Here is a 27,202-nt window from a genome sequence, read left to right on the forward strand (position 1 = left end):
TTAAACAATGAGGTTAAAAGTTCTTAATATAATAAAACTAAAATAAATATAGATTAATATATAATTCGGAAGAGTAGAACTTAAAATGACTATCAAAATAAATTTTTGGAAACTAATATAATCTCATAATTTTGTGAAAAATGATAAATATATTATATAGATTAACTGAACTGTAAAAAAGATGAAGGAAAAGAAACGGTAACACGAACCATCGATAAATTAAACTAATTAAATCAAGAAAACTAACGTAATATTAAATAATTAAATAAAAAAACTCATAGAAAGAGGAAAATAGATAATCACTAAAATAAAATGAGGCACTAAAAATCCAATGGATTAAATAAATTAATGTAATAAGTAAAATAAATATAGAATATATAATTTGGATAAGGGAGCTCAAAATAACCATCAAAATAAATCCTTAGAGACCAAGATATAATCTTCAAATTTTGTGAAAAGTGACAAGAATTATTAAATCAAAGAAACTAACGTAACATCAAATAATTAAGTAAAAAGAGTACTCATAGAAGGGAGAAAATAGATAATCACTAAAATAAAATGAAACAGTAAAATATCCGGATAATCACTAAAATAAAATGAAACAGTAAAAGATCCAATGCATTAAACAAATTAATGTGATAAAAGTAAAATAAATATAGACTATATAGTTTGGATTGAAGATCTCAAAATAATCATCAAAATAAATCCTTAGAGACTAATATATAATCTTCAAATCTCGTGAAAAGTGACAAGACTTAATCAAACTTTGGGGAAAAAAACAAGAATAAGCCATGTAGAACCGCAAGGCGGAAAAATTAAAAATGAATTCAATGTTTTCAATGAATATTAATGCCTTTATATTAATAATAAGTAATTAGTTATAGTTATTTAAGCTAAGCAAAGAAATTACAAGTTAACCTATATAAGAATACAACTTGTTAAGTTAGATAAAGAACCCATATAAGAATACAACTTGTTAAGCTAGATAAAGAATGGCATATAGGGAAATTGTGAATAATAAGTAATTAGTTATAGTTATTTAAGATAAGCAAAGAAATTACAAGTTAACACATATAAGAATACAACTTGTTAAGCTAGATAAAGAAGGGTATATAGGGAAATTCACAATTGAAAGTGGTATATTTATATGTAAATAGATATATATAAAAGAAGACTAATAAATTAAAGAGCACCTGAATGAAGCGATATTATGACAAGAACTAAACACAAAATAAAACTATACAGAATATGCGTGAATTATTTTACCTTTGGTATATTATATATTTATAATATCATTACTATGACTGGGTGAAAATTTAACCACTTAAAACCAGTAACTATTAGGTATAATGTTTCCGCGAAAATTATATTTTATTTTAAAACTGTTTCGTCAGTTATAGTGCTAGCTTACACTAAGGTTCTATAAAAATGAACACAACTTTCATAAATTCAATAAAAATATTCCACGACTTTGTTTAAAATAGTTTATTAAAGATTTTGCTCATATATATTTGAATATTTTATATCATTTTATGGTTAGTGGCAACCAGATGTACCACCGGTAGGCAATCTTTTGTTTTTGGTTTTCCTTTTTAAGTATCAAATTTTCAATGGATACTGTTTCATTCCACATTAACACCCATAAAGAAAANACACACACACACTCTTATGCAGTCGGCTATATATGACACGGATAGTATTTCTTGAGGCGCATGTATTTGGGGCAGCTCATATCTTTCCATGGCAATTCAACATTTTTTTTTAAAAAAAATGATTCAGAATAATATTGGCTGATATCTATCATATGATTACAAAATGTAAACAGTTCATTTGATATATTTTTTTGTCGAAATTTGAATCCCCCCACCCCAATTTTACTCTAATAAGATCAAGCAGTAAGGGAAAAAAAAACTCTGTTGTCGAAGAATAGTTAGAGTAAATTTTAATTGTTTTTTTTATATTATTATTACCTCTTAGGATGCATGCATACATGCAGTCACCCCACTTGCCTGGTCTATAAACAAGGTATTACCCCCATTGAGCTCCAGCTTTCATTTTAAACAAAAAGCAGCTTCAAAATAAATCTTTTATATATTTTTTGTGAGGTAAAGATCAACGTTTCCTACTCTGTTGAAAATTGACAGGGTCATACAAATTAGCTTTGCAGAACATTTTATACAACTCAAGATAGAGGAATTCATGCCCCACATTCTAATTTCTTTTCGTATGTCTTTTATGGTTGAATTCCGGAGAATGCCTCACAATACCAGTTGTGATTCAAACAAGCATTCGAGGTTCAGGGGCGATTACTAGCATTGAAACAACTCGTGTCCAATCATCTGTCATCCAGCAGACGGGGGCCATGACAAATAGTATCAGACCAGGTCCTCAAGGTCAACATCACTGCAAAACACCGGTGCAGCCAAGTTGAGTTTGTTGCTAACTCAAACCTAGGGATTTAAGGCTAGGTGTGATTTTTGCTGCAAGCCAGAAATGAAATAAAGCATTAGTTGAAGAACCTTTGAGTTGCATAAAGGACAAAATACCTCAGTTTCTAAAGGGGAAGTTATCTGTTGCAATTATACAAGGGGCGACACAAAATTTTCCACTAGTCTATCAACATATGATATCGTTTCATGTTCCAATAGCAAGTTATTAGCATGTTCTCACCTAGACGTGAATTACCAAGCATATTAAAACTTCTGCACAGAGATATTCCGTCTCTTATACATATGGCCCCTTGATCTTTGATTGCCCCCCGTTATATCAATCTCCACTGAAAACACAATGTGTTGCCCTGTAGATCTGAAAATAGGTGCAACAAACTCAACACATATGATGGCCCTTTAGCATCATATCCTTGACCATGTATGGCCCTATGACCTATACTTGAAACAATGTTTGTGAGCCACATGGCATACCAAATTGTTATTACATGGCACACAAGCTATTAACATTCAAGGACGTGCACTAACCTCTTAATATAGAATCCAAGTGGTGGCTAAAATCAACTCAAGATTTCACAATTTTCGTTTTGACTTGATTGATCATCCCCTGTGTGAGCTAGTCATTTTACTCAAGGAGCTAATAACAGAAGTGTAAGAAGGATAATCAAGAATAAGCCCTTTAGCACTCCGCAATTTATAGACATCCTTGGGGTTTCCATATGTGCAGTGCCCCTCCAATAAGATGTTATATGTAATATCATCTGGATTAACCCCTAAGTTAAGCATCGCATTTAGAAGCAAGTTTGCATTTTTCATCTGTCCTTGCTTGCAATAGCCATTCATAAGCACATTATAAGTCACAACAGATGGTATATGCCCCTTTTTTTGCATCTCCTTGAACAGCTTAGAAGCACTCTTAATATCCCCTATCTTACAGAATTCATTAATGACCATGGTATACGTAGCATCGTCAGGCTTCAAACCAACGCTCATCATTTCCCTCAACATTTTTTCTGCATCAAAAGCTTTCCCTTCATGACACAAACCATAAATTAGGGTCGTGTAAACAACATTATCAAGCACAATACTTTCTTTAATCATCATTTCCCTATATTCAAAAGCCTTGTCCAAATCTCCCTCCTTACAAAACCCATCAATTAATGTTGTATATGTGATTTTATCAGGCTTCAATCCCTTTGTATTCATCTCAAAAACAAGGTCTTGTGCTTTATTCATATCTCCCTTCCTGCAAAGACCACTGAGAATCGTATTATAAGTGATCAAATCAGGAGTCAAGCTTTCACCCAACATTCTCTGATATATTTCCATGGCCAAGTCCATCCTACCGTTCTTGCAATGGCCGTTAATCAACGTCGTGAAAGTGACGTAGTTTGGAACCAATTCTTTGTTCAGCATCTCAATGAACAATTCGCTTGCATCACCCATTCGACCCTCTCTGCACATTCCATTGATCAGAACATTATAAGTATAAATATCAGGTTGAAGCCCACTGGCCTCCATCGAAGCTTTCAACCTAAACCCTTCGTTCAAATCACCAAGCTTAACATAACCGTTTATTAGAGTATTAAAAGAAACAACACTTGGCCTTAAACCCCATTTTCTAATTTCACAAAAAATAGACTGAGCGACCATTATTTCTCCTTCTTTACAAAACCTATGCATTAACTTGTTGAAAAAATATAAACTTGCTGGATACCCACATCCCAAAATCTCCTTGTAGAATCCCCATACCGCCTTGAAAGACTTCAACTTCATTAGATGTTCAAGCACTTTCCTACAGGCATCAAAGGAAACTCGAAATTTATGTTTTTTAGACAACCTGAAGCACTGTATAGCATCGGAGACAAAGCCCAGTTCTAAATAAGTATTCATTAATCCAGTGAAGAAATAAAGATCGGATCTTTGGGCACCTTTAGTTTCAAGGATTACTGCAAAAACTTCAGAAGCCGAATTTTTTCCTTTTCTTGAAACAACTGTTTGGAGCAAACTTTTTGCTTCCGAAAGCAATTGGTGGGTGCAAAGAAAGTGGATCATCGTGCAGTAAGAGTGCAAGGTGTGGCGGAAAGTGGAATAGCTGTGAGAAGAAAGCCATGTGAAGAAAGAAAATAGACAGTTTGGAGACAGCGAGTCGGGGTTTAGGGTGATAAGGGTTATTATGTGTTGGGGTTCTACAGAAGGGAGAATTTGTTTGAGAGAAGTTTGGAGTGATTTTGAATCGGAATTTTGGATGGCCTGAGAAAGGGTGGTGATGATGGGATCCGTGTCCTGCACCGGACTGTGGTGGTCATGCGTAGGAGGTTTGTACCAGGCGGCGGCAGCGGAGGAGGAGGAGTACAGGTGGTGTAATCGAGGAGGGAGGAAGAGATGAGGAGATGTTCTTGGTCGCCATATCCGCCATTTTCCTACAGTTTTCATTAGGTCAGTTTCTGAATGTTGACCTCGTTGAATTTTTTCTTTCTTTTCAATTTTAATAAGTGTCGGAAAAAATTGATATTATCAAATTAAGTAATTCAATTTATTATTATTTAATAATTATGCAATTTCCCCTTATATTATTGAATATTATAAAATGTCATGCTTTTTAATGCAAAAACATGGAATAGGAATTTGGATTTTATGGACAAGAATCTTTATTAAAATCCTTAGATCTTGATTTCCCACTATCCTAACATAAACATACACGGTAATGGATTCAACATTCTTTGAGTTCAAACACCAAAGAAAAATGTATGATACAATTGTAATTCAAGTGAAATTCACAAAAAATATATTTTAATTCCAAATTTTTTATGTTTTATGGACATGCAAGGTTCCGTGCATTAGTTTATGTTATATGTACTCAAAATTTCAAACTTACAATTGTTTTTATTTTCGATTTCATATTTGTAGGAATTGNATGTTTCAAATGAAAAATATTTTAAGTTTTAAACAATGTTTAAAAAAAAAAAAAGAATTGGTCTCATATTACGGATCAATATTTATGAAACGGATCGAAAAAATTAATATTTTTTTACATAAAAATAACAATATTTCATAAGTCGAGTTGAGTAAAAGATTCGTCTATCAAAATTAACTTCCAAACATAATTTTAGAATTTGTTGATAACTAATATTTCTGAAGTAGTTCTAAAAAAAATTAAAGAATATATCATTATTAATTTTCAAATTGTATCACATAATAAATTTTTTATCAAATTTTAATTACAAGATACACCAAACATATCAACGAGACACTTGTCACATAATAACAGTTGATCGAATATAACAGCCATTGTGGAACTTTGTCAATATATCACATTGAAGTAAACTCATGCTTTAGGGAACTGGATTCAGACATAGTACAACAAGAAGTAATATCTAATCTAACATAATAAAAGGATTGATGTTCTTTCCCAAAGAAGTTTCTTTGTAAATGTGAAGCAAAATAGATGGCTCATACAAAATGTTCAGGGCTTCCCAAGCAATGTTGTTTCTGCAATCATGGATGTAACGATGTACGGGTCCATATTCGAAGCTGGCCTCCTGTCCTCGAAGTATCCTTTGCCTTCTTTCTCAGTGTCTCGACCAACGCGGATGGAACCACCACGGCTTGCAACCCCCTATGTGGAACAATGCCGGCAAACTTTAATAGGTTGATTCGTTGTGCACGATATTATGATACTAGAATCAGTTATTTTTACCCATTCAAAGGTGTTGATGTCAGCAGTTTCGTGTCTTCCTGTTAGTCGACGCTCGTTGCCTTCTCCATAAGCAGCAATGTGCTCCTTGTGCCTCAGTCCTAGCTTTTCAATAGCCTTCTTGATGACTTCGTATCCTCCCTCCTTCCTCATTGACTTCGTGCTAAACCAGAATTCATCGAAGAGATTTAGTAAGAATTAATTCAAGAAGATAATAACATTTTCAAAAATAAAAACATTACCTGTAATTAGTGTGAGCTCCAGCTCCATTCCAGTCGCCCTGTGTAAACAGATACAAGAAATGCTGTTTAATTCTCCAATTATACTATATATGATAAATTCAGTGGTGGAAAGGTTTACCTGAATAGGTACGGAATCAAAAGATAGCACCACCCCAGCAATCTCAGTGATCCTCTGTGAAGAATTTGAGAACTAATATAAAAAATTCTCCTTAGAGCATCAAATGCAGATTACAAAGAATATATAAAAGATAGCAGAGAAACAGAAAGAGCTAAAACCTAGGAACAATAACAACTATTCCTATAAACCAGTACTACTCTAAACAACCCACCTAAATAGAACAAATGAATGGCCTACGAAACATACTAAATAATAATGCTGACTAGGATACAATAAATCAACACTCCTCCTCAAACTTGGTTGTAGATATTCTGCATACCAAGCTTGCTACTTAAGTTATCAAATATGATCCTAGGAAGAGCTTTAGTGAACATATCAGCAACTTGTGAGCTTGTTGAGACATATTTCAGCTTGATGATTCCACTCTCAATCTTCTCTGATATAAAATGCTTGTCTATCTCAATGTGCTTTGTTCGGTCATGATGGATATGATTTTTCGCAATACACAAAGCTGCTTGATTATCACAGTACATCGAGATTGAATCATCTGTCTTCATGTTGAGATCGTGCAGCACTCGTTTGAGCCATATCCCTTCGCAGATTCCAAGAGCTAGATATTTGAATTCTGCTTCTGCACTACTACGCGCAACTACAGATTGTTTTTTACTTCTCCAAGTAACAAGGTTCCCCCAAACGAAAGCACTATAACCTGATGTTGATCTTCGATCCATTATGTCTACAGCCCAGTCTGTATCAGTATATACTTCAATACTTCAGTTGGTGGACTGTTTGAAGAGAATGCCCTTTCCGGAGGATAGCTTCAAATACCTGAGAATCCGATTCACTGCTTCCATGTGTTCTTCACGAGGGTCATTCATGAACTGACTTACTACACTTACAGAGAACCCAATATCAGGACGGGTATGTGATAGGTAGATAAGTTTCCCTACAAGCCATTGGTATCTCCCCCTGTCCACTGGTGTATCACTTTCATCCTTGTCAAGCTTCTTAGTCGAGTCCATCGGAGTCTCTGCAGGAACATCCTGTCATGCCTGTTTCTTGAAGTAAATCAAAAATGTATTTACGCTGGCAGATAAAAATTCCTTGGTTGGACCTAGCAATTTCCATTCCAAGAAAGTATTTTAATTGTCCAAAATCCTTGACTCAAACTCCACAGCTAATTGTTTCTTCAACCGAACCAGCTCTTCTTCATAATCACCTGTCAAGATGATATCATCAACATAGACAATCAGTATGGCTATTTTACCATCCGATGAGTGTTTGACGAACATAGTGTGGTCTGCCTGAGATTGTTTGTACTCTAGCTTGACAACAGACTTGGTAAAACGATCAAACCAAGCTCTCGGAGACTGCTTGAGGCCATAAAGTGCCTTTTTTAACCGAAGGACTTTGTTTGTGTTGTCACGAGATTCCATTCCCGTTGGAACCGTCATGTATACCTCTTCCGCTAGATATCCATTGAGGAAAGCATTTTTAATATCTAGTTGATGAAGTGGCCAATTCAGATTTGCAGCAAAGGACAGAAGTACTCGAATTGTGTTCAACTTCGCTACAGGAGCAAATGTCTCTTGGTAGTCGATGCCGTATGATTGAGTAAAGCCTCTCGCAACAAGTCTAGCTTTAAACCAATCAACACTTCCATCTGCCTTATGTTTGATCGTAAATAGCCACCTGCATCCGACAGCATTTTTCCCTTCTGGTAATTCAGATATCTCCCATGTTCGATTCTTCACCAAGGCTTGAATCTCTTCATTTACTGCAGCTTTCCATTCAGGAGTATTCAGTGCTTCATAGACCGAGTTGGGAATCTGAACCTTGTCGAGAGTAGTTACAAAGCATCGGTACTGTGGAGATAACACCGAGTATGACATGTACTTGTGCCAGGGATGTAAGGTACACGATCTGATTGGTTTCCTGACAGCAATGGGTAAGTCTAGATCATTAGTGGTAATTGTCTCAGGAGTAATATTACCTGGTGAACTCGTGTTAGGACTTGGTTGAGGAGTCGGTTCGATCTCATAAGCAGGCACAGGTGTGGGTTCAGTTGTTTGTTGAGCAGGATTTGTCGTGACAGGTTCTCCTTGATCATCAGTGTATAGAATCGGCTCTGATGGAGTATCAGGTATGGTGGTCGGTTCAGTCTCTGTGTCCCAGAACTGATATTCATTTGAACTCTCCCCCTGAATATCAGATTTGGGGAAATATGATTGATGCTCGAAGAAGGTTACATCAGCAGATATGTAAAATTTTCTATTTGATGGTGAAAAACATTTATAACCTTTCTGGACACTTGAATACCCGACAAACACACACTTGATTGCCTTTGGGTCGAGTTTACCACTGTGATGGTTATGCACAAAAACTGAACAATCAAAAATCTTCATGGGAATAGAACTAATAACCCGGGTGCAAGGGTACCAATTTTGAAGAGTTTGACATGGTATCTTGAATTTGAGAGGTCTAGATGGCATTCTGTTAATGAGATACATGGCTGTAAGAACAGCTTCCCCCCATAAATATTTTGGTACATTTGTGAAAACATGAGGGCACGAGCAACTTCTAATATGTGACGATTCTTGCGTTCCGCAACCCCATTTTGTTGAGGTGTGATAACACAAGAGCTATGATGTATAATACCTTGTTCTAGCAGGTAACTTCCCAGAATGAATTCAAAGTATTCTCTACCATTGTCGGTCCTAACAACTTGAATTTTTGTATCAAATTGAGTTTGAACCATGGTATTGAATTGCTTGAAAATTTGTCCGGTTTCAGATTTTGATTTCATAAGAAATATCCACGTGAGTCTTGTATGATCATCAATGAAAGAAATAAACCATCTAGTACCAGTTATATTTTTCACCCGAGAGGGTCCCCAAATATCGCTATGTACAAGTGAAAATGGTTTTGAAGGCTAATAAGTGACACTGGGAAAGATAGTGCGAGTGTGTTTGGCCAATTGACATATTTCACAATGAAAAAACTTTGCGTTTTTATTGATAAATAAATGAGGGAAAAGTTTTTCCAAATACAAGAAATTGGGATGACCAAGACGATAATGCAAACGCATAATTTCATCATCACTATTAATAAAATTCAAAGGCTCGTCAACTGACTGACTTATGGATGAACTGTAGCATTGTGGCCGAGTTATTTCTTCAGGAGTGGTGTTGAGGAGATACAGCCCTGAACCCATCCTAGCACTGCCAATCACCTTCCCCGAGTCCAAGTCCTGAAATTCACACACAGATGGAAAGAATTTGGCAACACAATTAGCATCCTGAGACAATTTACTAATAGAAACTAGATTACAATCCAAGGTAGGAACATATAGTACAGAATTTAAACACAAATTCTTTGTCACAGTGACTATGCCTGTCCCTGCCACACATGATCGTGAGCCATCTGCAATTGTTACCCAATGTTTGCTGTCTTGAGGACAGGGGATATACTTTTGGAGTAGTGAGAGATTACCAGTCATGTGGTCGGAAGCGCCAGAGTCAATGATCCATTCCCCGGACGATTTCTTATTAGATGTGAGGGCACTAGACATGTTACCTGACTGAGCTAGGGAGCTAGTTGCCATTTGAGTGCTGGTGTTCTTCGGGTTTGAGACCTGAATCATCATCAGTTGTAGTGCCTCCAACTGGTCTTTAGTAAATGGACTCATATTGACTGTTGAGTTATTGTCATCGGTTGTGGACGATGTGTTAGCACGACTTCTTGGCTTCCAATCAACTGGTTTCCCATGAATCTTCCAACACGATTCTCTGGTATGTCCCGTCCTCTTGCAATGATCACAGCACGGTCTAGCTTTCCGATATTGGCCATCGCTCGAGTTGTTCTCACTTCCGTGCGATACCATAGCTGAGATTTCAGTTGTGAGGCTACTTGTAGTTGATCCCAGCATGACTTTCCTCCTACTCTTCTCTCGTCGCACCTCAGAGAAAACTTCTCGAATGGTTGGCAATGGTTTTATAGCTAGCATACGTCCTCTCACCTCATCGAGGTTCTTATTCAGCCCAAGCAGGAACTTAAAGACTCTCTTCTTGCTGGTGATGTCCTTGTATCGGGCTTCGTCTTCTGCACACTTCCACTCATTAGCCTCGAATAGATCCAGATGTTGCCAGTGACGATTGAGGGTGTTGTAGCACTGAGTGACATTCAGGTCGTCTTGTCGCAGATCATGGAGGATAGTTTCAATCTCAAACAATTCCGAGGTATTCTCATTGTTTGAGTATGTCTCCTTAGCAGCTTCCCAAATTTCCTGAGCTGTGCCATATAACAGAAAGTTCTCCCCAATTTCATTAGTCATTGAGTTGATTAACCAAGACATAACCATGTTATTTTCTGTCTTCCAAGCCTTGAATTTCGGATCACCAGACTTGGGCTGTGTGATGGAGCCCGTGAGGTATTCATCTTTTCCTTTGCCGCAGATAAACATCATCACCGATTGAGACCACTGGAGAAAGTTATGGCCATTCAGTTTATGACCAGTAACCACGAGAGAAGTCCCTTCTGATGAGGAGATGGTCGACGATGCAGAGTCAGTCTTATCAGCTGCCATGCCACCGTATTTCACCATTGCGACGTGGTTGAAGATAAATATACTTGATTGATTAATTTTAGGTCAGAGGAGGCTCTGATAACATGAAGAATTTGAGAACTAATATAAAAAATTCTCCTTAGAGCATCAAATGCATACTACAAAGAATATATAAAAGATAGCAGAGAAACAGAAAGAGCTAAAACCTAGGAACAATAACAACTATTCCTATAAACCAGTACTACTCTAAACAACCCACCTAAATAGAACAAATGAATGACCTACGAAACATACTAAATAATAATGCTGACTAGGATACAATAAATCAACACTCTGTCAACAAAAGAATAAGACTTTTTAACATGATCATCGAGGCAATCTAATGCATACCTTTCATTTAACAGGAAATTTTTTATTACCTCGAGAATGTAACGAGCAATCCACACCTCATCAGATGCAGCAATACCAACAGAGGGTCCAACTTGGAATTCCCACTGGTAAAGCAGATACAGAACACATATACACAAACTTCAACACTTACTTAAAAGGTATGTATAGAATAAGAGGTGTTGGACGTTTACCTGGCCGGGCATCACTTCACCATTGACGCCAGTAATGTTGATTCCAGCATAAAGGCATGCCTTGTAGTGTGCATCGACTATATCACGTCCAAAAGCTTTGTCGGCTCCAACACCACAGTAATATGGCCCCTAAATTGCAAGAAAGGACTGAAATATAGCGGATGTAGAATTGGAAATGGGAGAGAAACACATGATCGACAATCCCGCATCAGCTTCTCAGCAAATTGTAGTTTTGGGATCGAATTATGCTATCAGGAAATAAAAAGGACAATCATACGGGTGATAATCACCTGAGGTCCAGGATAACCACCAATAGGCCATCCAAGAGGCCAATTAACATTCTTTTGCAAAAGTGTGTATTCTTGCTCAATACCATACCTAAAACGAAAAATTTAAAAATAAAACAAAACAAATAAAAGAAACAGAGAAATGAGCAGAAATATTCTGCACGGGAATGGAAAAATGGTACCATGGTTCTTCGGCTTGGAGGTCAGGATGGCCGAAAATCTTGGCAGCATTATATCTCTTGTTCGTTGGAATCGGGTCGCCAGAAGGAGTGTAACAATCACACAGCACCTGTAGTTTGGACACAAAATCATCACTTATCTACTCAAATTTGGAGGCTTATGGTAAACAAAATTTTTGGATGGAACAAGAAGTAACTCACTAATATGTTATTTCCCCTCCTGAATGGATCCTTGAATATTGCTTGAGGACTGTTTCATTGCATCAAAAAATGAATTAATTGTTGAACCTTTACTTAGGAAACATACAAAACTTGAAGGACCATACTAAATGATGACTTCACTGTCTTCTCCTGGAGCTTGGCCTGAACTCGACCCATCGTAGTTCCACTTGGGAAGTTTTGAAAGATCGGAAACAGGTCCCGGAAGAGTCTGCCAAAATCAAACAACTTGGTTCAATAACCTTATAAGTTATAATCGTGACGATGAACTCAGATAAACTATTTGAGGAACGGAGGATTTACGTACCCTTGCCTTACTCCTGATGTCAATTCCAGAGCCACCAATCCTGCGTATATTAATAAGACACCATACTTTCGCTTTAGCAATCGTCGGAATAAGAAAGGTCACGCGTAAAATACATATTGGATTATTTGATGACCCCCTGACAAAATAGATAGGCTAAAAACTAGATGTGATCCTCAAATGTTACATTTGAACACAGTTTTTTAAAAGACACTACCGATCAAAAATGATACTGCTGTTAGACTAGATTTGATCTCTCATGGAATAGAGCATCATGAATTTGACTGAAAATACACCATAAAAACAGAAAGGCGCGACGCAGCCCTCTTTTCTAGCTTTTAAGCGCATTAAATCAGCAGAAATTGTGTATATTCAAGAATAACAGTTTCCCAGTAGCCAGAATAATATAATAGGATAAGTAGAAAAATGCAAGGGCAGCCCTCGAGCAAAAAATAAAAATGTAACCATATTTTTTTTTTTATAAAAAATCAAATTTTAACCTCGTAGGAATAGAGCCCCACATTTTATTCAATCTCTGCTACGAGAAGAACAAAATGCATAGGCATAAACCAAAAAAATCATCACTTGTTCAAAACTTACAAATTAACTCCACCAAAGCGAAACTACACAAGAAACGAGTAACGGGAAAAAAGAAAAGATGTATTCGAGTTGCAATATATCAACACAATATATACTAAGCATCAATCCATTCAATTAGATTCGAGTATCTCTGTGGATAGGAAATCTTTCAACCAGAGTGAACTTCAATCTTGTTCAGGAATCAAAACAATACAAAAATGGTGTAAATAATGATGACATAACACTCATTCTGCTTGAAAACTATGGAGAAACATATTAGTAAACAACTAAGTCAATGTAAACTCAGAAAGCACAAAGAAAACACTGACCATATATACTCTGCAATGATCTTATCAGTGTATTCTGAGAGGTTGAAGTTGACGAGATCCGAGAGCAACGACATTCTTCAAGAATATCCGCAAGTTCTCTTCGAACAAAAAATTATTTGGGTTGGAATGCATCAACTTCAAGAGGCACAAACCATTTTTATAGTGGGAAATCAGCAGTTATCCATGAAAAATTATTTATGAAAGATCAAATTCTTTAAAATATAGTTCTGACATATGAATATTCAAGAAGTGTGACGTGGGGGTTCGTTATATTTTTGGAATTGAACATTTTTAAAATTGAATAAACTTTTTGGAATTATAATATTTTAATTGAGCAGCGATTGATTCTTCTTCCACGTCTTATTGTTTATGCATGTGCAATAGTAATATGTCCGTTTAGTAGAAATCCCAGTTCTAATAAGCTGTAGTTAATCCAGTGAATCCATAAAGATCAGATCTTTGGGTACCTTTGGTTTCAATTATTACTGCAAATGCAAAAACCGCAGAAGCCAAATTCTTTCCTTTTCTTGAAACAACTGTTTGGAGTAATCTTTTTCGCTTCCGAAATCAATAGGTGGCTGCAAAGAAAGTGGATCATCGTGCAGTAAGAGTGCAAGGTGCGGCAGAAAGTGGAGTTGCTGTGAGAAGAAAGAAAATAGACAGTGTAGGCAGCGAGTCGGGGTTTTCCTACTTCAGTTTTCATTAGGTCAAGTGTTTGAAAAAAATATATCATTAATTCATAATTATATTATTGAATATTATCAATTATCTTACTTCTTAATTTAGTTATGTGTAGAACCCGTAATTAGACTGCGTATAAGCCATGCATAATTCTAATTTTTTTTAATTAAATTGACTTCATTGCATGAGTATTTAAATGCATTCTTTGAAGCTAAGTATTTTATTCAGTAGTTTAAATTTTATTCTTTTCAGTTCATTAAGTGAGGCCGGACCGGAGTTGAAGTAAAGAAATAAATTTTAATATTAAGAAAATATTCTTAGAATTTATTTAAGATAAATAATAAATCATTTTAAAATAAAAGAAGGTTTAGGGACTTATTTAATTAACTTGAGATAAGTAGCAAATAAATTTTTTATGTCCAATAATTTAATTAATAGCCTAAATTTAAATATGTGACCAATTGAGATAAGTTAATCTAGACTTATTTTAGTTAAGAAATTATAATTTATCATGATAGTAAATTTACCTTTAAGATTTAAATATCTAACCATGTATGCAAGATAATGTTATTCCTTAACTAATTAATTAATACTTAATGGGTAGATAAAACTTTAAATATTTAAAATACATGAATTAAGCAATATTTCTACCTAATTTAGCATTCAAAATTTCGGCCCCCTCATTATCCAACCCAATCTTGATTATTTTGGCAACTCTCCATTGATATCATTTCCTTAATCATTTCTTGGTTTGATAATTCCTACACTTTTAATCCTCATTAATTGATAATTAAGCAATTTTCCTACCCCATTTATTTAGTAGAAAAATCGGCCACCCTTGTTTAAGATTTAAAAATATTTGACAACCCATTTAATTAATAGTCTTCCTATCTATTTTTATTGGGAGATAATTATATCACAACAAATCTTCTATGATAATTAATGGAGCAAGATCCCACCCAACCTAGCTAGATAAAATCGGCCATGTTGTTTTTTTTAAAGATTTAATTGTGATTTTTATTTCAACTCATTCTTTATTTATCCCCTTAAATATTCTAGATAGATTTATCCTCCCCAACTTTTAAATCACTACCAAGATTTAATTAAACCAATTCTCCCTTTGCACCTAGACCTCAAAATCGTCCTTATGCACCTCTAATATCCCCAAGAAAAATCTTTGACATCATTCTTTTCCTTATCACTCAAACTAGTAGATAGAAAGAATATTTTCCCTTCCCTTTATCTTGTATCTTCCCATTTAAGTTCCTAGACCCCCTCCCACTCCATAATCTCGAAAATTCCAGCCTCCTTCAGCACTGAAAAACCGTGAGAGCATAGGGTAAAATAAGGAGGAAAAACAAGAAAGAAAACAAGAGAAGTAACTCCGTCTCCTCCGCGCCGCGTCGCCGTATTCTTTCGTTTTTCATTCAAACGACATCAAGGCATGTGTATATCTTTGTCAAGCCTTAATATTATTTTTAACATCACATGTGCACGATTTTAATCATGAAAACCGAAATTTTCATCAATCAAGAACCAATAAAATTCTATGCAGATTTTTTCTCTTTCCCTTCATGCTTCACGTTTGGGTATGTTCCTTTCGATTTCAGGAATGGCTCGTTCCAGGGGCTCGAGGCTACATATAGACATGTACTAGGACATGTTAGGGCCATGATAGATCGTGGGTTTCAGTTCCATACACGCTGGAACGCGCATATGACAGCAACTTCCCATTTGTGTCCAAGTGTGTTTCGAAAATTGCAGGTTGCTGTCAAAGGGAAAAGTTTCTGATCATGGCTGCCCCAGGGGCCTATAGCCATGGTTAGATCGCTTCCCTAGCATGCCTAAGAAGTGACTAAGTCGCCCTTTTGGCGGCTTGGTCCATGGTGCATCGGTTTTTAAACACAAAGCAAGAACAGCCCCTTCGCCCCTTTTTAATTCTGCATGTGTCCCTTGGTTTTTGATGGTATGGGATGGATCTTGGTTGGCCTATGGCCCTTAGCCACGGTTCATACCATACCCCAAGATGTCTAGGTCGTGCCATGGTCAATGAAATGGCGACTGGAACGACAACGAACAAAGCAAAACACCCCTCACGCGCGCAAGGGTGCTCTCGGGTGGAACTTTTCTGATGTTGCTGGAATAAGTCGAATGGTGGCTGGCCTAGGGCCCTTAGCCATGGTTCAAATCATTCCTTGGGATGTTGTGGAGAGGCTCTGGTCGGTGGTTCAAGCCCCAATGGCCAAAAGTCTAGCAAACGACACGGTGCAAGCGAAGTTGCTGCTGCTGGAATTTGACAGCAACTTGCTGTGTCGGTTCGGAGGCTCGTTTGAGTTCTTGGTTGGCTTTTAGCCTATGGCCTTGGACTGGACAGTGCCTCATTGAGTTAGGAAGGCCACGTTTTTGGCCGTTCGTGATTCGGATCATTTTTGAGGTCGTACGAGAATTTACGGTGCGATGTGCCAAATTGACTCTCGAAAGAGCGTTTCATGTTTTGGCCTCCATTCACCTAGATTTCGGCCCTCACCATTTTAGGAGCATAAATTCATAATTTTAAGTGTATTTTAATCATGACTATACGTTGGTTCAGTGTTGGTTCGGGTTGGCTCGGAGTCATGATTAAATACGAAGTCGTCGAGCGTCATTGTCGCATTTTTTTTACTTAAATTGCATAGTTGGTCAAGTAGAAGCTATTGCATATTTTTCATGGCATATTTAGGTTGCAGCGAGCTTGGGAACGATCCAATCCAGTTGGTAAAAATAATACAGGATATTTCATTATATAATTTAATTATATTATGTGCATGAAAATAGAAAATACTTATTTTTGAGATTTATGCGATATTGCTTGTGGTCAATTCACTATTTTGGGAGCACTATTTACTCGCTCGCCAGTGACCGATCAGTTCAGTTTGGTACCACCCGGTCGCCAGTGACCGGTCAGTTCAGTTCAGTTTGATACTCCCCCGGTAGCCAGTTACCGATCAGTTCAGTTCAGTGCAGGGGCCACATGCGTAGACCATAATCTCAACAGAAAATTATTACCAGTTATTTTAGTACAGGGCTCCAAGGAGCAACATTTTTACTACGATTTTAATTCAGTCATGCACATATTATAATTGCTCAGTCCAGGTTATTTTCAGTATGCCCCATGACATGATATTTTATCCCATGCAAAATTTTACTAGTATTTACTCGTTACCTACGATATATGCATGCTGAGTCTTTAGGCTCACTAGACTTGATTGTTGTAGGTACTGATGAGGTCAGGGCCGAGGGCGAGGACCAGTGAGCCAGCTTGGGTCAGCAGTAGTGGCACCCGAGGACCTCAGTTCAGCATTTATTATTTTATTTCTCAAACAATTTTTATCAGTTGTGGGATACTCTTAAATTGTTATTTCGCAAATAAATCTTTTCTTCCGCTGCCATTTTGAATATCAAACTTTGTTTATCGGTTTATTTATGAATGAGGCATTTTGATTATTTAAAAAAAAAAAAAAAATTTTTAATTTTTCGCAAATTTTCAAGCAAGGAAACATAGGCCTTCACATTATGGTTAACAAATCAAATCCAATAAATGAGTGAAACCTCATTGATGAACTCAAAAATTGACACGGTTGATGGACAACATAACAAAACGGTCATAATTTTATCAATTTACGCAATAAAATGGAATGGAACGTGGATTTTATTTATAGTAATTTACATTCATGACAATGTAAGGTAACATTTTCGATTTCTTATTTGTAAGAATTGCAATTGAATTATAAAATTATTAATCAAATTTTAATATTGGTATCAAAACTAAAAAATTGTTAAATTTTCAGTTTTTGGGAGACATTAAGAATTTGATTCATGTTTCAAATGTATTTTAAGGTTTAGACAATGGCTTTCTATATTTTATATCTCCAAATCCATATTATATTAGATATTATTTATATTATTATATTTGGTGTTCTATTGCTTTGCACTTCATTTGTGATTTTTTAGGTGGGAATTTTTTGGAAAAAGAGATAATAAAAAAATAGGGTTATAAAAGGGATATAATTTATCTACCTTTTAACAAAAATCATGTATCATATGTGAATTTAGATATTAAAAAAACGCATTTTAAACTATATTTATATATATATACCTACATAAAAGTGAATTAAAAAAATTAATTATGAATTAACAACTTCACTTTTATTTTACTTTATAAAAAAACAAGTTAGGGATATAACCATGAAAACAGAATTTCATTATAAAAGGAAAAGTAGTAATATTGTAAATCCTAATTAGTTAAATTCAATGTGCAGTTAATTGAATGATAATTTAATCCAATTCATTGTTTTAAAGTCATTTATCTTCCTATCTTACTATATAATTATTGAGTAAAAATCATTTCAAAACAAAAATATCATGCAAATTAGTCATTTTATTTGGTTTTTTAGTCATTAGATGTTTTCTTATTTACTAAAATAACAATCACTTTATGCTTTTTGATTATTTTTTTTTATCAACAAAAATTCACTCACTTTTGAAAAATAATAAAATCGATGTATTATCCATTGTGTTTTGATAACTATTTGTTTACGAGAACTTTATATTTTTTGTATTTTTTTAATTTTACAAATTTTTTTGGTTTTTGATATTTAAAAAAAAAACGTACTAGTATCAATAATAATGGTTTGAAGATAAACTCCATCAAAAAAATAATAATAAATAAAATAACAGAAAGTTATTAAAGAAATATTACATTGTTCAGTGTTTTTTTTTTCTTTTTAACATTCTTTGAATATTTGGTCGATTCTTAACCTTCCCACTGGCCATAAAAATACCTACCACGTGTGGACAATGAGTAGGTCCAATGCTTATCTTTGTCATGCGTGAATCCAGATTTTTCCGCTACATCTTCTTCCAAAAAATCTTGACTAGCTAAAAGATGGTGGATGCTGCTGCAACAATAGCTTTGGAAACGCTGCGTGACCTATTCATTGAAGAAGTGAGGTTTTTATCAGGTGTTGAAGGTCAGGTTGAGGATGTTGCGAGGGATCTTCAAGCGATGCGCGGTTTCTTGAAGGATGCCGACAAGAGGCAGGACAGATACAACTCAGACAGCGTGGGTAAATGGGTTTTAGAACTCATGGATCTGGCTACAAGAGCTGAGGATGTTCTTGAAAAGTATGCTGTTGAAGTTGCATCAAAGAGAGGAGCCAAGAACTTGAAAAAAAGGCTCAAAAGACTCACTTGCATATTGGGTGAGTGTTTGGCTATTCACGAGATAGGGAAGGAGGCTGGAGGTATTATGTCCCGCATGGATAAACTCACCAAAGATCTCGTTTCTATAAGTAATGGGGATCAGGGGTCATCAAGTTTCGAGTGCAATGATGATCAACGATTGCTAAGACAGACATACGGTCATGAGATTGAAGAGCACTTCGTTGGGATGAAAAATGACATAGACCTTCTCGTATTGCGTATGAAAAATGATGATAGGTCATCTCGAGTGATTTCTATATGTGGGGTGGGTGGTTTGGGGAAGACGACTCTTGCCAGAAAAATTTACCAAGACAAGGCTGTACTCTTCTGTTTTGAAGCTCGTGCTTGGGTTTGCATTACGCAGAAATTTCAAGCAAAAGCTGTTTTCCGAGAGATATTGAGGCAACTTCTTTCGGGAGAAAACAATGAACGAGTGATGAGAATGGAGGAAGTGGAGTTGGTGACAGAACTATACAATATACAGAAACTGAAGAAGTGTTTGGTGGTTCTTGATGATATATGGGAAATGGATCATTGGGATATCTTAAAGAAAACATTTCCGCTTGCGGAGTCGAATTCCAAAATTTTGCTCACCAGGCGAAATCAAAGGATTGCAGACACAGAATTTGTCCACAAACTAGAATTCATGACAGAGGATGAAAGTTGGGATCTGCTTCAAAAGATAGCTCTTCCTCCCATCCATGAATCTGAAAGTTAGTTTTATTCTGTTGGTTGATTCTTGTATCCAGATTTTGATTTCTCTTTTTTCATTCCTTGATGCCAATGCCGAATTCATATGAATGTATCTCTTTTTCCACTCGATTTCCTTGCTTTCACCTATATGCAATAAAATAAAAACATGATTACAATTACGAATAATAATTTAAACCATTAAAATTCTCCTAATCTTTAAAATTTGGCTCAAATAAATACATCAATATATAAAAACATCAAGACTACATACGAAGAATATTTCATTTTAATTCTCAAAACATCGAGATGTTGACCAACAATCTGATCTCTACCCTTGGTGTTTCAAACGCTTCAAACTAGAATCAAAGATCTTTATCAGCTCAAGATTAAGGTGATATTAAGATAATCTGGTGAAACTAATTTTAAGTGGTCAAATTACAAATATAATCTCAAGTGGTCCAATTCAAGATAGACTTCAATAAAATCAAAACAATCTTATCGGTACAAATACTTGATTGTCTACTTTTATCTGTCGCCTTTTTTTTAGTACTTGGAAACAATATGAAATTGTTAGGGTAACCTGTTCTTTTAGAATATGAAATCATGAAAGATCAAATAGCCTTATTGTATTTTATAAGTTATATTTAAAGATTTATCGAACCTGTTATTTGTTTATTGTTATGTACCAATGACATCCAGATAGAGATTGATTTGTTTTTGCCAATTTTGCACACAGCTAACTCGAAACAGTTTGAGGCTATAGGAAGGGAATTGGTACACAAATGTGGCTGTCTACCCCTGGCTGTATCTGTTATTGGTGGAATTTTGCGAGGACAACAATATTTAGGGGACTGGAAAAAGGTCCTCGAGAATATGGATTCGCACCTGAAGCATGGGAAAGGTGTTCACGCAACCGATAAAAGGGTAGAGCAGGTGCTAAACTTGAGTTACAACGTATTGCCTTACTACCTGAAGTTATGTTTTCTGTATTTAGGATGCTTTCCGGAGGACAAAGATATACATGCTGAAGATGTTTATTTGATATGGATGGCAGAAGGATTGGTTTCATCGTGTGATGAAGGGCGAAATGAAACTCTTTGGGATGTTGCTGAACGTTATCTAAATGAGTTGGCAAGCAAATGCATGGTTCATGTGAAATTAGTGACTGATACAAGAACATTTGAGAGTTTTAAATCATGTTGCCTTCATGATTTGGTGAGAGATCTATGTTTGTCAAAGGGAATAGAAGAGGAGTTTTTCGAGGTCATGGATTCTCAAAAGCAATGTGGTTCATCTCATGGAAAAATTCGAAGGTTAGCAATCAATTTAGGCGATGTCGGAGCTTGTAGTGTTGCACAGTTCAAAAATGCAAACTTGCGATCTCTTCTATTTCTATGCAACGGGGACATAGGATTTTATAACAGTACAAACATCTTGCAAAATCTACTCAGCGACGCATTGCTCAGATCTCTCAAAGTCTTGGTATTGGAAAACTGCAAGTTTGAGGATGGAAAGTTACCTCATGCTGTGAGAAAACTAGTGATGCTCAAGCATTTGAGTATAAGACATAGCCTCTGCGATGAAGTACAAGAATTCGTCTGCAAACTTCCATGTTTACAATCAATGGATCTGCGAGCTGAAATATATATTAAGTTACCAAATTCGATTGATAAGATGGGACGATTGAGGCATCTCTTTCTGACACAGAACGTGATAGGCAAGATTGATGGTGGGAGACTAAGACTCGATGGCTTAACGGAATTGGAGACATTGATTGGGTTCAATAGTGAGATCTTTAATTCTAAACATCTCCTCAAATTAACCAATCTCCGGCGTTTTCGTGGGTATGTTATTGGTATAGAAAGCTTTTCTGTGGTTGTTGATCACATAACTAAACTCAAGGATCAGATTTGGGAGGCAAGTTTAGAAATTTCTATGACAGATTTGACTTCCGAAGAAGGTTCACTTCTCATTGATTCGTTAATGCATTGCCCACTCAGTTATTTGAAAATTGATGGGGAATTGAGCAGAATGCCGAATTGGGACCCTCAGGTACTCCAGAATCTTAGCACTTTGATCCTTTATCGTAGTGTAATTTGGGAAGATCCGATGGAAATATTACAACATCTTCCCTGTCTACGAAGACTTCATTTGTTGTTTGAGGCATTTGTTGGCACAAAAATGGTTTGTCGGAGTAAAGGATTTCCTCAGCTCAAGAGTCTTGAACTTGGGTTTTTGACCAATTTAGTGGAATGGAGAGTAGAAGAAAAGGCGATGCAAAATCTGTCAGATCTCACTATCTATGAATGTCCGGAATTGATGATGATCCCAGAAGGAATGATTTTCATGGCTTCCATCACAAACCTGACCATTTTGGAAATGCCCAGGAATTTCATTGAGCGGTTGAGAAGAGAAGATTACCACAAAATCAGTCATATACCATTCATTGATTTGGGAGAACCTCATTGCTGCCCTCTTTGATTTTTTTACCAGCCAGCTAGTTTTCTTGAATAAAGGAAACTTCTCATCCAATTGGGAATTGCATTCCATAGTTACTCCATTGGATGAACGAAAGCAGTGATCATTATCCGAAAAATAAAACATTGAGACAACATTCACTTTCTTTCTTTTGACACACTGCTGAAATTTTGTGTTAGAAGAGGAAAATCAATCCTTACACTTTTATCAATAACCATGGTGTGGAGTTATTTCACAAACTGGATCAACAAGAGAGGAGAGCTAACTCAATCTTGAAGCCAGAAATACAAAACGGATACATGATCCAAACGTGTATTACAAGAAGTAATAACTAACATATAACTGCTATATGGAAAACAAGTAGACGAATTGATGTTCTATTCTTAAAATCGCGATTCTTTGTAAATGTGAACAAAATAGCACTCCCAAATTCATGATAATGCTGCTCATTCAAAATGTTCAAGGCTTCCCAAGCAAGGTTGTCTCTGCTATCATGGATGTAACAACGTACGGGTCCATATTCGAAGCTGGCCTCCTGTCCTCGAAGTATCCTTTGCCTTCTTTCTCAGTGTCTCGACCCACACGGATGGAAGCACCGCGGTTCGCAACCCCCTGTCCGAAACAATGCCAACGAACATTAATTCGTTTGATTTTTTGTGCATGTAATATACAGTATACGATACTAGAATGTGTTATTTTACCCATTTGAAGGTGTTAATGTCTGCAGTTTCATGTCTTCCTGTGAGACGTCGCTCGTTGCCTTCCCCATAGGCAGCAATGTGCTCCTTGTGCCTCAGTCCTAGCTTTTCAATAGCCTTCTTGATGACTTCAAATCCTCCCTCTTTCCTCATAGACTTCGTGCTAAACCAACATTCATCGACAGAGATTTAGTACGAATTAATTAGAGATTCATTACAAAACTAGAAACATTACCTGTAATTAGTGTGAGCTCCAGCTCCATTCCAGTCGCCCTATGCAAACAAATTAAAGAAACCATGTTTAGTGCTCCGATTGTATTTCATATCCAATGAAAATTCGGTGGGGGAAAGGTTTTACCTGAATAGGTTTGGGATCAAAAGATAGCACAACCCCAGCAATCTCAGTGATCCTCTGTTCAACAGAAGAATAGACTTTTCAACATGATCATCGTGTCAATCTGATGGATATCTTTCACTTAACGGGAAATTTATTACCTCGAGAATGTAACGAGCAATCCACACCTCATCAGATGCAGCAATGCCAACAGAGGGTCCAACTTGGAATTCCCACTGATAAAGCAGATACAGAACACGTATACACAAACTTCAACACTTACTTAAAAGGTATGTATAGAATAAGAGGTGTTGGACGTTTACCTGGCCAGGCATCACTTCACCGTTGATGCCACTAATGTTGATTCCAGCATAAAGGCACGCCTTGTAGTGTGCATCGACTATATCACGTCCAAAAGCTTTGTCGGCTCCAACACCACAGTAATATGGCCCCTAAATTGCAAGAAAAGAGTGAAATGTAGCGGATGACAGACTATCCCACACCGGCTTCTCAGCAAATCGTGGTTGTATGTTAAGCTTCAGACTAGTATTTCAGGTTTGAATTATGCTATCAGGAAATAAGAAGGGCAATCATACGGGTGATAATCACCTGAGGTCCAGGATAACCACCAGTAGGCCATCCAAGAGGCCACTTAACAGTCTTTTGCAAAAGTGTGTATTCTTGTTCGATACCATACCTAAAATGAAAATTTTAAAAATAAAACAAATAAATAACAACAAACAGAGAAATTAGTAGAAAATTTCTGCACCAGAATGGAAAATTGGTACCATGTTTCTTCGGCTTGGACGTCCGGATGGCTGAAAATCTTGGCTGCATTATATCTCTTGTTCGTTGGAATCGGTTCGCCAAAAGGAGTGTAACAATCACACATGACCTGCAGTTGAGACACAAAATTATCACTATCTACACAGATTTGGAAGCTAACGGTAAGCAAAAATTTTGATGGTACAAGAAGTAACTCACTAATATGTTGTTTCCCCTCCTGAATGGGTCCTTGAATACGGCTTGAGGACTGTTTCATTGCATAGAAAAATGCATCATTTGTTGAACCTTTTCTAAAGAAACATATTATGACAAAACTGGAATAGTCATACTAAATGATGACTTCACTGTCTTCTCCTGGAGCTTGGCCTGTGCTCGACCCATCGTAGTTCCACTTGGGAAGTTTTGAAGGATCGGTAACTGGTCCCGGAATAGTCTGACAAAACCAAACAACTTGGCTCAATAACCTTAAATCCGTGACGATAAACTCAAACTATTTGAAAATGTGATGATTTACATACCCTTGCTTTACTCCTGATGTCTATTCCAGAGCCACCAATCCTGCATATATTTGACACCACACTTTCGCATTAGCAATCATTGGATTTCGGAATAAGAAGGTTACACATAAAATACATATTGGATTATTTGATGACCCCTGACAAAATAGATAGGCTAAAAACTAGATGTGATCCTCAGATGTTACATTTGAACACAGTTTTATAAAAGACACTACTTCATCCGATCAAAAATGATACTGCTGTTAGACTAGATTTGGTCTCTCATGGAATAGAGCACCATGAATTTGATAGAAAATAAACATAAAACTAACCCTTTTTCTATTTTCTAAGCGCATTGAGAGAGTGATTGCAGCTTCTAAAAAATTTATTAATTTACAAAGAATAATTTCTTTTAAATCACCAGGAAATTGTATATCGAAGAATAACAACTTCCCAGTAGGCCAGAATAATATAATAGAATAAATAGAAAATATGCAAGGGCAGCCAGCCCTCGAGCAAAAATAAAAAATAAAACTTTTAACCCCCTAATTACATTGAATCGTTGTTTAGGCTAGCCGGACCAGAGCCCCACATAATTATGCATTCTCTGCTACGAGAAGAACAAAATGGATAGACATAAACCAAAAAACCATGACTTTTTCAAATCTTACATGTTAACTCCAGTAAACAAGAAACTGTATATTAGCCAATATATACTACGTAGCAATCCATTCAAAAATATTTGTGCATGTCTGTGGATATAAAATCTTTCCACCAGAGTGAACTAACTATAAACTTGTTCAGGAATCAAAACAATACAAAAATGGTGTAAACAATGACAGCATAACACTCATTCTGCTTCAAAACTCTTATGAAAACAAACAAAGCCAACGAAAACACGATGATCCCAACGAATGCGGCAGAAAATACAAAGAGAACGCAGCGTTGGAATGGCATAATGGAAGAGGCCAAGGTTAGAAACCCCGGCCCCGTTGTAACCAAAAAAGTAGAAAGAAAACACTGACCAGATATATTCTGCAATGATCTTATCAGTGCATTCTGAGAGGTTGAAGTTGATGAGATCCGAAAGCAACGACATGCTTCAAGAATATCAGCAAATTCTCTTCAAAAAATAGATTTTTTGGATTGGAATGTATCAGTTTCAAGAGGCACAAGCCGTTTTTATAGTGGGAAATCAGCAGTTGCTGGTTATATTTTTGGATTAAACATTTTTCTAAATTGAATAATAAAATTTCAAATTGAACAGTGTTGGTTATATATCAATGCAAACACTGAAGAGTAGATTTTTTGACAGACCTTGTTGGGGAATCTTGAATTGGATTCTCAACCGGCACTTGTATAATAATATAACTTATTTTTTATATTATTATTATTATCTATTATGTATACACCTATATACACACACGTATCAAATGATCTCAAAGATTTATATATGTGAGATGGATCGATTAATATTTTTCACTTAAATTAGCATATATTACACAATATTTTTCATAACATAACTAACTTCATAACATAACTAACAAAATAAATAAAACGTTTGCAGTGAAAAATAATATTTTTGACATAAAAAAGTAATATTTTTATAGATCAGGTCGTAGATGTGTCTCACAAATTTGATCAATAATGAGATATCTCGTACATGTTTTGTGTAATTTTTTTTTTATAAATATGTTCTCACGAAATTAGAAAAGTTCATGATCTCCAAAAACAATTAAAAAAATATTTGAGTAAAAATAAAATAAAATATATAAAAAAATTAAAACACAAAACCATTCAATCAAATAATAGAACAAACAAAAAACTATTTAAAAATATTTATAATTTACACAAGTCATAGGCAATGGACTAATTTTTAAAATTTTAGAACTTCAGTTTCTTCCTCTGTACAAGATTCTTTACTTGTTGGCTGAACTGTCAAAAAGATAACAAATGCATGAAATAATAGTGGATCAATCTCAAAGTTGACTTGGATTTTATTCAAATTTTTAAAACTGCTCAACAAAAACGATGTCTTTATCAAGTTTTAATTTCATGCATTAAAAATAATCAAAGAAATTTTTAAAAAATATTATTAAATAACACAATTTCTCCATCAATTATTGCCAAAACAAATCGACGTTTTACCTAAACATAGAGTGACGAGTTCAAAATCAAAAGTAATTATTAAATTAAAGACAAAAATTTATGTGAGACGGTTTCACGGATCGTATTTTGTGAAACAAAT

At 35.8% G+C, this 27,202-nt stretch overlaps 4 protein-coding genes and 1 long non-coding RNA gene across 7 annotated transcripts; 2 read left to right on the forward strand and 3 right to left on the reverse strand.

Annotated features, from left to right (window-relative positions):
* The first annotated feature begins 2,005 nt into the window (after positions 1–2,005).
* On the forward strand, positions 2,006–2,776 carry LOC140975854 (uncharacterized). Its single transcript, XR_012175065.1, has 3 exons — positions 2,006–2,025; positions 2,145–2,470; positions 2,660–2,776. It is a non-coding gene; the product is annotated as an uncharacterized lncRNA (long non-coding RNA).
* LOC140975845 (uncharacterized) lies at positions 2,671–4,910 on the reverse strand. Of its 2 annotated transcripts, none has more exons than XM_073439780.1 (2): positions 2,976–4,910; positions 2,671–2,805 (listed from the first exon to the last, which is right to left on the reverse strand). In XM_073439780.1, exon 1 carries the CDS (start codon positions 4,881–4,883, stop codon positions 3,048–3,050), a length of 1,836 nt encoding a protein of 611 aa, XP_073295881.1. In that variant the 5' UTR covers positions 4,884–4,910; the 3' UTR covers positions 2,671–2,805; positions 2,976–3,047. The 2 variants fall into 2 exon arrangements, with proteins under 2 accessions (XP_073295881.1, XP_073295877.1); XM_073439776.1 differs by having other exon boundaries at positions 2,671–2,883.
* An 847-nt stretch (positions 4,911–5,757) lies between these two features.
* On the reverse strand, positions 5,758–14,209 carry LOC140980774 (glutamine synthetase nodule isozyme-like). 2 transcript variants are annotated; one of them, XM_073446912.1, is made up of 13 exons: positions 14,014–14,209; positions 13,547–13,681; positions 12,642–12,681; positions 12,442–12,545; positions 12,317–12,365; positions 12,119–12,225; positions 11,940–12,027; positions 11,650–11,778; positions 11,488–11,562; positions 6,505–6,558; positions 6,387–6,424; positions 6,148–6,307; positions 5,758–6,066 (listed from the first exon to the last, which is right to left on the reverse strand). In XM_073446912.1, exons 2-13 carry the CDS (start codon positions 13,618–13,620, stop codon positions 5,914–5,916), a joined length of 1,071 nt encoding a protein of 356 aa, XP_073303013.1. In that variant the 5' UTR covers positions 13,621–13,681; positions 14,014–14,209; the 3' UTR covers positions 5,758–5,913. The 2 variants fall into 2 exon arrangements, with proteins under 2 accessions (XP_073303013.1, XP_073302947.1); XM_073446846.1 differs by lacking the exon at positions 14,014–14,209 and having other exon boundaries at positions 13,547–13,792.
* Positions 14,210–19,047: 4,838 nt separating this feature from the next.
* LOC140975859 (putative disease resistance protein At1g50180) lies at positions 19,048–22,784 on the forward strand. The gene is made up of 2 exons (XM_073439790.1): positions 19,048–20,181; positions 20,898–22,784. Exons 1-2 carry the CDS (start codon positions 19,152–19,154, stop codon positions 22,640–22,642), a joined length of 2,775 nt encoding a protein of 924 aa, XP_073295891.1. The 5' UTR covers positions 19,048–19,151; the 3' UTR covers positions 22,643–22,784.
* A 216-nt stretch (positions 22,785–23,000) lies between these two features.
* Positions 23,001–26,203, reverse strand: LOC140975867 (glutamine synthetase cytosolic isozyme 2-like). The gene is made up of 12 exons (XM_073439796.1): positions 25,980–26,203; positions 24,976–25,015; positions 24,787–24,890; positions 24,656–24,704; positions 24,460–24,566; positions 24,281–24,368; positions 23,995–24,123; positions 23,833–23,907; positions 23,696–23,749; positions 23,573–23,610; positions 23,341–23,500; positions 23,001–23,251 (listed from the first exon to the last, which is right to left on the reverse strand). Exons 1-12 carry the CDS (start codon positions 26,051–26,053, stop codon positions 23,099–23,101), a joined length of 1,071 nt encoding a protein of 356 aa, XP_073295897.1. The 5' UTR covers positions 26,054–26,203; the 3' UTR covers positions 23,001–23,098.
* Positions 26,204–27,202: the final 999 nt, after the last annotated feature.

The sequence above is a fragment of the Primulina huaijiensis genome, chromosome 1 (genome assembly GCF_012295235.1).
Source record: "Primulina huaijiensis isolate GDHJ02 chromosome 1, ASM1229523v2, whole genome shotgun sequence".
NCBI classification, from domain to species: domain Eukaryota; kingdom Viridiplantae; phylum Streptophyta; class Magnoliopsida; order Lamiales; family Gesneriaceae; genus Primulina; species Primulina huaijiensis.

Excerpts from the sequence above, each read along its gene's own strand:
- LOC140975845 (XM_073439780.1), bottom strand. The coding sequence starts at position 4,883 with ATGAAAACTGTAGGAAAATGGCGGATATGGCGACCAAGAACATCTCCT.
- LOC140980774 (XM_073446912.1), bottom strand. The coding sequence starts at position 13,620 with ATGTCGTTGCTCTCGGATCTCGTCAACTTCAACCTCTCAGAATACACT. Across the intron at positions 12,366-12,441 it reads GACAGTGAAGTCATCATTTA|TCCTCAAGCAATATTCAAGG; the intron begins GTATGGTCCTTC and ends GCAATGAAACAG. Across the intron at positions 12,226-12,316 it reads GGAGGGGAAATAACATATTA|GTGCTGTGTGATTGTTACAC; the intron begins GTGAGTTACTTC and ends TCCAAACTACAG.
- LOC140975859 (XM_073439790.1), top strand. The coding sequence starts at position 19,152 with ATGGTGGATGCTGCTGCAACAATAGCTTTGGAAACGCTGCGTGACCTA. Across the intron at positions 20,182-20,897 it reads TCCCATCCATGAATCTGAAA|CTAACTCGAAACAGTTTGAG; the intron begins GTTAGTTTTATT and ends TTTTGCACACAG.
- LOC140975867 (XM_073439796.1), bottom strand. The coding sequence starts at position 26,053 with ATGTCGTTGCTTTCGGATCTCATCAACTTCAACCTCTCAGAATGCACT. Across the intron at positions 23,908-23,994 it reads GTGAAGTGATGCCTGGCCAG|TGGGAATTCCAAGTTGGACC; the intron begins GTAAACGTCCAA and ends CTGCTTTATCAG. Across the intron at positions 23,501-23,572 it reads GGAGCTCACACTAATTACAG|CACGAAGTCTATGAGGAAAG; the intron begins GTAATGTTTCTA and ends ATGTTGGTTTAG.